General features: G+C 55.5%; 1 protein-coding gene across 2 annotated transcripts; it reads left to right on the top strand.

The window, feature by feature from the left end:
- The first annotated feature begins 457 nt into the window (after window positions 1-457).
- Window positions 458-4,060, top strand: C24H1orf216 (chromosome 24 C1orf216 homolog). Of its 2 annotated transcripts, XM_058856421.1 has the most exons (3): window positions 482-558; window positions 1,521-1,621; window positions 1,722-4,060. In XM_058856421.1, the coding sequence occupies exons 2-3, from the start codon at window positions 1,596-1,598 to the stop codon at window positions 2,554-2,556; spliced, it is 861 nt and encodes a 286-aa protein (XP_058712404.1). In that variant the 5' UTR covers window positions 482-558; window positions 1,521-1,595; the 3' UTR covers window positions 2,557-4,060. The 2 variants fall into 2 exon arrangements, with proteins under 2 accessions (XP_058712407.1, XP_058712404.1); XM_058856424.1 differs by lacking the exon at window positions 1,521-1,621 and having other exon boundaries at window positions 458-558.
- The last annotated feature ends 7,801 nt before the right edge of the window (window positions 4,061-11,861 follow it).

Genomic DNA, 11,861 nt, shown 5'->3' on the forward strand with positions numbered 1-11,861 from the left:
GCAGAACTGGGCGGCCCTGAGAGCCCCATCACCCCCCCCCCCCCCCCACCGAGCATCTTCGTTCTTCCCAAGCATCCCTGCTCCCTTCCAGCATCCTTGTCCCCCAGCAGCATCCCTGTTCCCCCCCAGCATCCCTGTGCCCCCCCAGCAGCATCCCTGTTTCCCCCCAGTATCCCAGTCCCCCCAGCATCCCTGTACCTCCCAGCATCCACGTCCCCCCAGCATCACTGTGCCCCCCCAGCATCCCTGTGCCGCCCAGCATTCATGTCCCCCCCCAGCATCCCTGTGCCCCCCCAGCATCCCTGTTCCCCCCAGCATCTCTGTCCTCCCCAGCATCCCTGTATCCCCCCAGCATCTTTGTCCCCCCTCAGCATCACTGTGCCCCCCCCAGCAGTCCCGCCGGCGCCGTCGGAAGTGCGCCCGTGACACCTCCCCACGCGGGGCCGCTTCCGCTCCCGCTCCCACCCGCGGCGGCGGCGGCGGCGGTCGGAGCCCGGGCCGGGGCCGGGGCCGGGGCCGGGGCCGGGGCCGGGGCTGGAGCAGGGCTGGACCGGGGCGGTGAGTGCTCGGGGTCGGCCGGGCGGTGGGAGCGGAGCGGCGGCTCCCGGGGGTCGCGGACCACCCCTGGCCGGGCTGCGGGTTCAGGCGGGCTCTGCGGGAGCTCTGCAGGGGCTCTGCGGGGCAGGGATGCTCCCCGGCTCGGTCCCCCCCGCCCGCGCATCCCCCCGGCAGAGCGGCTCGGTCCCGCGTCTGCGGGGGAAGCGCTCCTATGGGCCGCAGCTCTTTCGTGGGGTGCAGCGGCTTTATGGCGGTGTCACCCAGCCCTGGATCGAGCAGATGTCAGTGCGGGGAATTGCGGGGCGGGGTCCCGGGGTCTCCTGGCAGCACCCTGGACTGGGCAGGGGCTCCTGCACCCGTCCTGCTGCCCCTCTGCTGGCCGGGGTCAGACCGGGACACCTGATGGGTTCCCACCTGCGATTCCTGTGAGCGCGTCCTTGTAGGAGAGGGATTGGGGAGCGCCTCTCGCTGCCAGTAACCCGGCAAGGAAGGCTGGGTAACCTTTCATTTTCTGGGCCAGTCTGTTCCCGGTCCTGCAGAGAAGGAAGGCCAGTGGGGTCGCTAGTTTGGGCGCAGGTGGAGGCCAGCCCCCCATCCTGATGCAGAGGTTGTTTAGAGGAGCCCAGGCAGTCTCACCTGCTGAAAGACATTTACTGCTGTTGGGAAAGCATCTCCTTCCAAGTACACCTTTACCAGCATGGAATTCATTGCATCAGCCACAGCCCAAATGCTGCCAGCAGCACTTGGAGCTGCGTGCCTGCACCCCGTGATGCCCTTTGGCATAACCCAAGGGATGCTGCAGGAACATGGGCTTGGACTGGAGCTCTCAGGGAAGGCAGATGGGATGGGAGGTGGCTCCTTGAGTTTCTGCATCAGGTGGGAAAATGCCCTTGGATGGGTAGCATCCCTGCCTATGGCAAAGGGTGGGAACTAATTGAGCTTTAAGGTCTCTTCCGACCCAGTCCATTCTATGAGTCCATGATGTTGCATAGGGACATGCTGAGAGCAGCAGTCAAACAGCCAGGAGCACTGACCTCATGATACGTCCAGTAACTTTAAAGAGGTAAATAAAGTTATGAGTATGTTTTTCCCCACTATAGCTGCTCTGGTTGTGCCAGCCCAGGTGCCCACAGGCATGTCACGGCTCCGTGTCTCTCTTGCAGGAGGGACACCGGCAAAATGTTTGCTGTCTGCCCAGCAAACGCTCCATTCCGGCAGGGCCAGGGGGGCCCAGCGCTGGGCACAGCCATCCCAGGGGCAGGACATGGACAAGACTCCAACTCCAACTTCGTGGGAGAGGTGTGTGACAGCAACGAGAACTGGAGCCAGCCAGCGCCGGGGTCCCCGCCAGAGGAGGGCTCCAGCCGGAGCGAAAACACCACAAATCCGTCTGATAATCTGCTGTTATTAATGCAGAGACAGATGGTCCAGGGCCAGCTTAGGGACACTGCCCCAGGCCTGGGCGACATGCACCCTGAGCAGGGGGTGCGCAGCTCCCCGGAAGGAGCAGAGGTCAGCGGGGCAGGGGGACAAAACACTGCCGAGGAGGTGGCCGGGGGATGTGTCAAGCCCCTGAGCTCCCCTGCAGAGGACAACGGCTACGCCAGCAGCTCCCTCAGCATCGACAGCCCTGAGAGCACCTGCAGCACCAACTGGAACCCTCCCGCCTCTGCCCCTCAAGCCAGGAATCCCCCTAGGGCAGGGCTGGCTGAGCCTGAGCTGGGGATGCTCTTCCCGGTGCTGGCAGAGGCTGTGCAGCACCTCCAGGACAAGGAGCGCTTCAAGGAGCAGGAGAAGGAGAAGCACCACATCCAGCTGGTGATGTACCGGCGCCTGGCCTTGCTGCGCTGGATCCACGGCCTGCAGCAGAAAGTTGTGGACCAGCAGAACCGGTTGCAGGAAAGTTTTGACACCATTCTGGATAACCGCAAGGAGCTCATCCGCTACATGCAGCAGGGCCCAGCCTGCCTTGCTGCTGCGGCCACCCCTAGCCCCTGAGGTGCCACCAGCACAGCCCAGCCCAGCCCCCACCCTCCGGACGCTGTGGCCTTGGCTGGTGGCATCTCCATCCTGTGCCGAGCGCTCACCGGGCCCTTGGGTGCCCACCCTGCCCTTCCCATCTGTCTCCAACACAGCCAAGAGTCCCTGAAGAGTTCATCTGCATTATCCCTCTGTGCTGGAATTTGTTTTGTCCTGCACCCAGGTCTAGGGTGGCACTGAGCTGTGTCGACCTCAGGACCCTGGGGTTTGCTGAGCCCAAGATGACCAGGCTCATCTTTAAACCTAATCTAGTCCATTGTTGAGCCTGGCTGAGCCACACCAGTGCTGGGATGGCTGTGCTGGAGCTGCAGGGCAGTGAGGGCCCCAGGGCAGTGAAGCTTCTAAACCTCCCTGGGCAGAGCACTTCCAGCATGTGCTTCATTCTCACATCCCACCTCCAGCCACAGCCCAGCCCCTGGCAAATGTCACTTGTTGGTGAGAGTGAGGTGTCCTGGGCTGTGAGAGAGAAAAAATCATTCTGAAAAGTGACCTCAGAATGCTGAAAAGTAAATCTAAGTCAAATGATCCAACACCAATTTATGTTTTTAATGTCAGTATTAGAGAAAAGTTAATTTAGGTCTATGTGTGTGTGCATATCTGTCTGCTATGGGCAATACTCTCACTCAGTGCATGACCCTAAAGCTGCTCATGAACTTGTGGTGTTGGTGTTTATATTAATTTATCATTTGAGAGCAAAGAGAATGTTTCTTTTGGATTTGCATTTTGCTGTACACAAAACCCAAAGAACAATTGTCTTAACTAGAGATGGAAAAGGAGCTGCTGTGTTTGTTTGCTGTGCTTTGCTGTATATCCATAGGACACATATTCCATTCAAGTGCTGATGTGGAAGAGCAGCAGTGGGCAGTGAGGGCTCAGACAGAGGGGTCTGCACTCTCTGTCCTGCCCCAGCTGCCAAGTAAAGCTGGACACTGATTCCATTTCTCATCTGCAAAGGAGAGTGATGAGGGATTCCAGAGCTGCTGTGCTGCTCCCAGCCAAACTGCCTCCTGCCATTGGAGCCACTTCTCCAGGACCCCAGCAAACAGCAGAATCAGGCAGCCTGGTCAGATCCTGGTACCCACCACCCACCAGATGCTCCTGGACTGTGGATAAACAACTATGGCCAAGCCCACCAGTGACCCAAGGTCCAGGGGCAGCACTAGCCTCCTCCTGCCCCACATGGGACACAACTGGGCTCTGCTCCCCCTGGGGCTGCTGCCAGTGGGTGAAGTGAGGAGATCCACAAAAATCCTCTTCCAAAAAGGACATTTTGGTGGCAAAGGGCGCACTCTGCTCAAAGCAACCTGTGCCATCGCTGGGGGATTCTAGCAGCTTCCCGCAAGGCTCACACTCCCCTCACCTCCCATCTGCTCATTTAGTGTTCAGCGCCTGCTGCCTCTGTTGTATCCCAGACCCGTGATTGTGGGCATGTTGCACACCTTAATAAAAGCCTTGGAGCTGAAGGAGCTGAGCCTCTGCTGGATTTGTTCCTTTCTTTCTCTTCCCGAGCCTGCTGGGCTGGGAGCAGCCACCCCGTGCTCGCCGTGGGGGCTGAGTGTGCCCAGGCGGGACTGAGGGTGAATGGCAGGTCGAGGTCTTGGTACCTTCCTCCCATCCCTGCATCCCTGGGCATGCTGGCATGCTGTGCCAGCGCTGGCCATTCATCCAGGCTCAATTTTTAAAGGTTTCTAAAGCACTGTGTGTTGCTCCCCTCTCTCCCATGGGGCAGCAGGGAGCCGGCTCTGGGGTGCAGCTGAGTGTGGGATTTAGCTCTGCCCCAGGAGAACGTGGCTGGAACCGGGGGGACCGGATTCCAGGATTCCTGGCACCCAGCCCCGCAGCCCTGCTCATGGGGGGCAGCTCCGGGTGATGGAGGTGGCAGATAACAACACCTGAGTGTTGACCCAAAGGTGACTTTGCCTCAGGCTTCACAGAGATTAACTAGAGATGAAAAAGCGAGGCTGTAGCAGCCCTTTGAACCCTCACTCACCTTTCTCCCCACCCCTTCCTGCTTCTCCTTTCCAGCCTCCGCGTCTGTGGGAATCCAGGGATGCAATTCAGGGATCCATGTACAGACACAGCAAGGGCAGAGTAGACACATTTTTCCATCTTCTTCCGTGCCATGCAGCCAGGGCTGCCGGGAGGTTTGTCCAAGCACTCGGGTTTCCACAGGATGTGGAGTGCTCCTCTCTGAGCCCGTTTCTCACCTCATCCACTTTCCATGGAGCCCATGCTCCAGCAGGTTTGGGAGAACACAAACCCTCCCAGCCCCGCAGTGAGACTGAGAGATTCTCTGTTTATCTTGGTCAAATGCTTTACACAAATAATTATTTCCAAGGTAAATATTGTGGAAATCCAGACTATTTGCTCAAGAAATGAAAGAATAACTGCGGGAACACATCAAAGAGGTGGATCTGCTCTGGCAACAAGAGGCTTCCTCCCTGGTTATTGGGAGCCTGATGCTCCTGCCCCAGGACCTGGCTGTAGATGGCCAGAACTGATTTGCAAAATCAACTTCAGACAGAGCTTTTCCACCCCCAGCTCCCGTGCCCCAAATGAGATTCGGGAAGTAATTAAAAACCTGACCAATTGTGGGGGGAAAACCAATAAAGACACAAAACGCTGCAGGGTTGAGCCCAGGCCAGCTTGGGGGGGGCAGGACACTCTGACCCTGCACATCCTCAGCCCCCTCTGGGTGCAGCTCAGGTGGGATGGGGGCCACACGCAGCCTCCAGCACGGGGCTGGGACAGGGGTCTGACCCAGGACTCCATGCCAGGGATTTCCCCATTCTCAGGGATTGCCAAACCTCGCTAAAAGGGCTCAATTCTCACCTCATAGAGGGATTGATTTTGGCTCTCAGGGCAGACTCCAGCCGCAAACACCCCCAGGTCAGTGGGAATGCCACCAGCAGGATCTAGATCCAGCCATTGGTCCCAGCAGAGACCTGGAGCCACGTTGGGGCTCCACCCCAGCATGGGGGGATCTATATGGACCCCATGGCATCTGAGCCTGAATTCCTGTGCCTGACCCACAACCCCTCTGGTTTTAAGGCCTCCTCTGAAAGTTTATTATTACTATTATATCAAATCCCTGTGACGCTGGGTCGGTTTTACTGCACAAAGCAAGGTCTGGCAAACGTTGCCTTGCTTTGAAAGTTAAAACAATGGCTTTAAACCAAAATCAAGTATTTATGAAGCTTTGGAGGGAAATATTTTACCTTGAAATTGGAATCCACTCTAACCCTTTCCAGTATTTTGTGGGATTAAAAAAAGTCTTTAAAAATAAAACTGAATGATGTGGTAACTGATGCAATGAAAGTACAAAAAAAATTAATCATCTCAAGCCATTATCCAGAGATCCAGACCGGGACACACTTAAAGCATCCCAGGATCCCTTGTTTATTGTGTCTCGAAGACTTCCAGATCCCACATGTTTAGTTTGCAGTGGGAAAAGGGCTTTCTTTGCTCTCAGCTGGGAAGATGAGCACAGCCACAGCTGCTCCCCTCAGCCCAAACGTCACATCCAGGCAGCACCCACTGTGGTGAGGGGTCCCACCCCCCTGGGCACCCCATGTCCCACCGTCACATCCTTCCTAGGCTGGAGGAGTGAGGCTGCCCAGAGAGATGAGCTCAGCCCTTATAGGATCCATACGTGCCACCATGCTGGGAGCACCTGCCACTGCTTGGGAGGTCCAGGAGATGTAGTGGGCAGCAGGGGGGCTCTGTCCTGCTGCTCCAGTCTCTCCACAGAGAGATCTTCCTTGTCCATCCAGGCTCCATTTCCTGCAGCCCTGGGTAAGTGGCACTGACCAGTGGGAAAAGGAGGGTTGGAGGCAGATCCTGGGATTTCATGTGTGGCCCTGAGACTTGGTACATCCCTCCTGTTCCAGCAGCATCCACTGGGACAGAAGCACCATTCACAGGATTTTTCAGGCTATTCTCATTCCCTGAAGTTTTATATTTCATTTTAACTGCCTCACACTGGCAGAATAAATACCGAAGAAATACATTCACCTCATGCTTGAAACAGAGCAGAGCAGCACCAGCGCCAAGAGCTCAGGGTGGACAAGGTGGGAGGCAGGATTTGGAATACCAGGATCTTCCCCCCGACCTTTCACTGCTGATGTGTCAGGACACATTGCAAACCCTGATGCCCTTCCAGGGTATTTATAAAACCTTGGAACGCATTAAAATCTGGGCATCATCCCAGCCTGATCACTGCAGCCGGAAACATGAACCTGGAGCAGCACTGCCCATCGCCAGCCAGAACTGGACCACGCTGGGAAATGACCAGCACAGCCCCACTCAGTGTGAGCATCCTCCTCACCCTGGCTCTGATGGTTCATTTTCCAGGACCAGTTTCCCACTCTTCCTTTCCAGGGGCGTTGGGATGGGCGGGACCCCGAGTGCCGGGCTCTGCCGTGGTATCTGATGGAAACGCAGTTTGAGCCTCCCTTCTTTAATGATTCCCTTTGAAATGTTGTTGCTTCCGCACATCCCCCTTCGGGGTAGAATATTAAGCAAGAGCAACTCGGCTGGAAATTCAGATTGTTTTTGTGTCTGTTTTCATTTACATTTTAATGACAGAGGAATCATAGCAATCGGGCTGTTTGCAGCAGGGCCAGGGAAAGGGGGAAAAATCACCTGCCACAACCTCACCTTTGCCCTCTGCAAACAGCACCAGGAGCTAGGAATCGACAACTTTTGGCATGAAGGGGCTCTTTTTCCCTTTTTCCTGCCCAGGCAGATAGGATTTAAGTCAGAAGTGACCTCTTGGACCCCTTGCAGGGGCTTTGCCCAGGTGCAGCATTGAGACACAGATGCACTGGGTGTTTTGGTGCTGGGGAAGGGGATGTGGTATGAAGGAGTGAGAACATGGATGCTGTCCATTTGGGATGCTTGGGTGCTGAGGCTGAGGGTGCTGGTGCTGCTCCAGGAGCTCACTGCACCTGCAGGAGCAGTGGAAAAGGGGTCCCAGACATCATCCTCTGCTTTGGACAGAGGTGAGGCAGGATTTCCCCTGTAAGAGCAGAGCCCCATCCCAGGAACCAGCACCTCAGTGCCCAGGAACCAACTCCGTGCCCCACCAACAGCCCATGGCTCTTCAGATGAGGTATGGGGATCCAGGCCTTCCTGAGAAAACAGCTGGGAGTAAAGATCACTGGAAGAGAGGCAATAAACTCTCAGTTATTCTTCTGCCAGGGAGGCCAATCAAGCTGCAAAGAGTGCCCCAAGGCCAGCCGTACATCATTATTTCCTCGTGCAGGTCCCGTGTGATATAGTGGCTGTCTCGCTGGAGGGAATGCCGTCCCTGTTTCCAGCATCAGCACTGGAATATCTGGAGGCCTGGAAGCATTGGTTTGAATCCCAAAAGCTCCAATGCTGCATTTTATTCCTTCAAGATGATAATAACCCAAGCTCTGCACACACGGCCTGTCCATGAGTGTTTGATTGAGAGCTGAAAACAAAGATTCTGCCTGGACAGCCAGCAAGCCCCTGTGCAGCCCCAGGGGCTCACTGAGGGTGCTGCTGGCTCCTCTGGGCTGGGATGTGGGGACACCATTCCCCACAGGCTGCTGCACATTGGGACAGGGCTGGGAGCTGCCAAAGACAGGCTCCAGCTCCGGGACATAGGTGGGACTGCAGTGTCACCACTGCTAACCTCTGCAGACAGGAACCCCTGGGGTGCAGATTGGGCACAGGTTTCAGCCTCTGGGATGGCCAGACTGGTCTCCAAGCTCTCTGTGGCCTACTGGAAGCAGATGAAAATTCAGGTTGGTGTGGTGGGGTGAAGCTTCCAGCTTGTCTATGCTTAGATTTAAACTGAAGTGCCTGGCTTGGCTGCATTCACAGACCCTATCTGTGCTTTCCACCTTGGAATTTCCATTTTCCTCTGTCCTGGCTTAATTTCTCTGCTCTGGACAGGGCTAGAGGGAGAAGGCAGCTTCCAGCTTCCAGTCACAGATGGAGGCTGCATTTCGTACCAACAACAAAGCGAACAACAAAGAAATGCATTTGGGTTTTTTCAGTCCATTGAGGGCTTGGCTAATTTTGTTTTCCCTTCCCAAAGCCTCCTTCCTCCAGGTCTCCATCCCTGCCCTGCAAGTGGCACCATCTGTATTTTCATGTTTGAGTGATGCCAGAGGGAGGAGTGGCACAATGGCTGCGCCAGGACCCAAGCACTGGATCTGATCACCACGCCAACCCTTTCATCCCCTTAGCTATGGCACACTTGTTTTCTCAAATCATCCAAAAACTTCCCAGGGTGGGGAGATCCAAGCTGACTTTCTGTCTCCTTTGTTTGCTCCAGGAGGTCAAGGAGGAGGATGCGGAGCCGGCACTGGGGGCACACACACCCCAGAAAACCTGCTGAAACCCAGGAGAAATGGAAACTTTTTAAAAATTCATGAAAACCAAGGCATACAAAGCCGAATTAGGAGAGCCAGTAGTGCTGGGCTAAGTCTGTTTGGTGTTGATACTGTGCAGAATTAAGTCAGACTGGTCTTTCTTGTGGCCAGAGGGTAGGAAAAGGGCTCCCAGTGGAGAGGACCCAGCCTGGCGCTGGCGATGCTGAGCAGGGATTGATAACCCGGCGCGGGGTGCCACGGCTCCAGTGGATGCTGCTCCGGGCCCAAAAGCTGCATTTATCCCAGTGATAGCAGCCGAGCCAGAGCTGCAGGCCTTGGGGGCAAAAAAGGCTTAAAAACCCATCCTTCATTCATCAGGCAGCTGAGACAGAGAGGGGGAGGAGGGGGAGACAAAAATGATGGAGAACAAATTAAGAATTGGAGGAAACATGGAGGGGGAGCTGCTGTGCCCTGGACAAGGGGCTCAGCCCTGGGAACCACAAAACCAGGAATGGCAGGAACTTGAGTGAAGGGGTGCCCAGAGGGCATCAGGGCATGAATCCCACCTGAGGTGTCACTTCCTAATCCCCAAATAATTCCCCTCTCCAATCCAGGAGCCACCCACGGCAGATACTGGTGGGTGGGAGGCAGCAATAAGCGCTGAGGCCTGGGGTCCCCTTTCCAGCATCCCCCTCTGGTGCCCTGGCAATGCCAGGTGGTCACTGGGAATTTTGCAGACAGGGGAAGAGAGGGAGAAAGTTCATCAGTCACTTCTCATGAGCAAATAATGCAATATGACAGTGAGGAGCTGTGAGGGGCTGCAGAGACCCCTGCATTGAGGGAAACCCACCATACAGAGAGAATGTGCCCGACAGCGTGGGCAGGGACCTGCCAGAGCAGGGATCAGTGTGGGCAGGCAGCAGAGAGGGAATGGGGGACTGGAGATTCTCATGGCTGAAATATGCACCCCAAAACCTTCTGCCTGCTATGAGAGATTTCTGCTCTGCTCTCAGCTCCTCGGGACATGCAGGCAGCTCGCCATGGAAAACTTTCCAAAAGACTTGGTTTGGTTGCACGCTGGAAGAAAACCAAGTTTTAAAACCTTCAACAGTTGATGAACCAGTTGTTGTTCCCCAGCCAGCCCCAGTTCTGCACTCATCGACTGCGGGGCCAGAAGGAACCATGACATGAATCAAATTTGACATTTTACCCAGCCTGGGCCAAGGAAACTCACCCAGAACCTTTTCCACCAGCCCCACAGTTTCTGACAGCAGCGTGGCGGCTGGGAAAGCATCTATCAGCTCCGTGGCAACAAAGGCCATGGGCACAGCAATTAACTCTCCACACCCTCAAATGACAACACCCATGGCAGGTCTGAGAGCAGATGTCAAATCCCCTTCTCCACTCATTTTTATGGACACCTAAAGTACATTTGGGAATGTGCTGAAGAAGGAAGACCCTCTCAGGGTGCTGGGAATAAGCTGTTTGCACCCCATGGGGGTCACCTGATGGCCACGCTGGTCACCCAGGGCAGAAGCCACCACCCAACATCTCCTTGCTGAGGAAGGAGTCTCCTGCCACATTACTCAGTGGGGTCCAAAGCTCCAGGATTGCACTGTGGAAATAATTCAAATTAGGCATGCGTGTAATTACTGATATTTTATCCAAACAGGAGGAGCTGGAACATCCCTGGGTATCTGGGGAATCATCTCACTGCATGCAAAGCAGGAAACGATGTGGTGGATGGGGGACAGGCTGATATAGACCCTGCCCAGGGCTGCTGGGTGGGACAGGAGGATAATAAATGTCCTGAAGACCTGCCACCAGTGTGGGCATCCCAGCCAAACTCCTCCTCTGCCGCCCCTTCTATGATATATCATGGTGGGACAACCATCCTGACAGTGGATATCCACCTCCAAGCATCCTAAATGCTTGGAATGGCACGCTCTTGTCCCATCCTGCTCATTTGCCAGCTCTTTCTAAGCCCTGTCAGAGAAGGCTGCATCCCTGCTGGTGCTGCCACGCCAGAGCCTGCACCTTCCTCTTGTGTGAAGGATGAGGCTGCAGCAGTTCCCGGCTGTGGGACCTGGTAGATGGAGAAGTTGGGTCCAGAGATCTCCAGGGACTCAGAGCCACCAGGAGAGATGTGGATTGAAACCAGCTAAGCTCCTCCAGGCCAGCCCTGCTCTGGTTCAGCTCTGAGGAAGTTTTGGGTTTTTTTGGGTTTGTTTTGTTTTGTTTTGTTTTGTTTTGTTGTTTTGTTGGTTTTTTGTTTTTGCTTGGAATAAGCCCAATGCACCAAGTTTTGCATGATTTTCTGCCTCCAGCTCCAGACTTTCCAGAAACTCAACCTCTTGGCTTGTGCCAGATGCCTGCTGCTGGATCCTGGTGCTGCCAAAACTGCCTTGGAGGCTGCTCAGGAGTCACCAGCTCAAAGCTGGGGCACGAGCCTTACCCCGTGCTCAGCAGCAGTCCCATGGCCAATGGAACAAGGTGGGGATGGAGCCCGGGGCATGGGCTCATCCCAATGCTGCTGGAAGCGTGTCAGAGCAGGTTTCTGCAGTAAAGGTGAAATTTGCAGGGAGCTCCTCTGAAATGAAAGTAGCCTCTGGAGCAACCATTCCTCAGGAATTATCCTGCTGATTAATCTCTCCGGAAGTCACCGGTGATAAACGAAGCGATTAAGAGACTGACCTGCCTGTAGGGCTGGTGTTTTGTGGGGGTGGGCAGGGAGGGATGTTCCCCCCATCCCTTCCATTTGGGCCCTTTACAGACCTGATACCTCCTAAATCCATATCACCAGAACAGCCCTGGGTGGCTCTTGCAGTGGGGACTGCTCTGGGAGATGGCCACCAGTGACCACCCAGGTCTGTCCCTGCTCAGATGGGACTGGAAATTGGGGAGAGGTTGTGGAGG

This window comes from Poecile atricapillus, chromosome 24 (genome assembly GCF_030490865.1).
Source record: "Poecile atricapillus isolate bPoeAtr1 chromosome 24, bPoeAtr1.hap1, whole genome shotgun sequence".
In the NCBI taxonomy this organism is placed as follows: domain Eukaryota; kingdom Metazoa; phylum Chordata; class Aves; order Passeriformes; family Paridae; genus Poecile; species Poecile atricapillus.

Coding starts and splice junctions, on each gene's coding strand:
- C24H1orf216 (XM_058856421.1), top strand. CDS start 1,596: ATGATACGTCCAGTAACTTTAAAGAG. Junction 1,622..1,721: donor CGTCCAGTAACTTTAAAGAG/GTAAATAAAGTT, acceptor TCTCTCTTGCAG/GAGGGACACCGGCAAAATGT.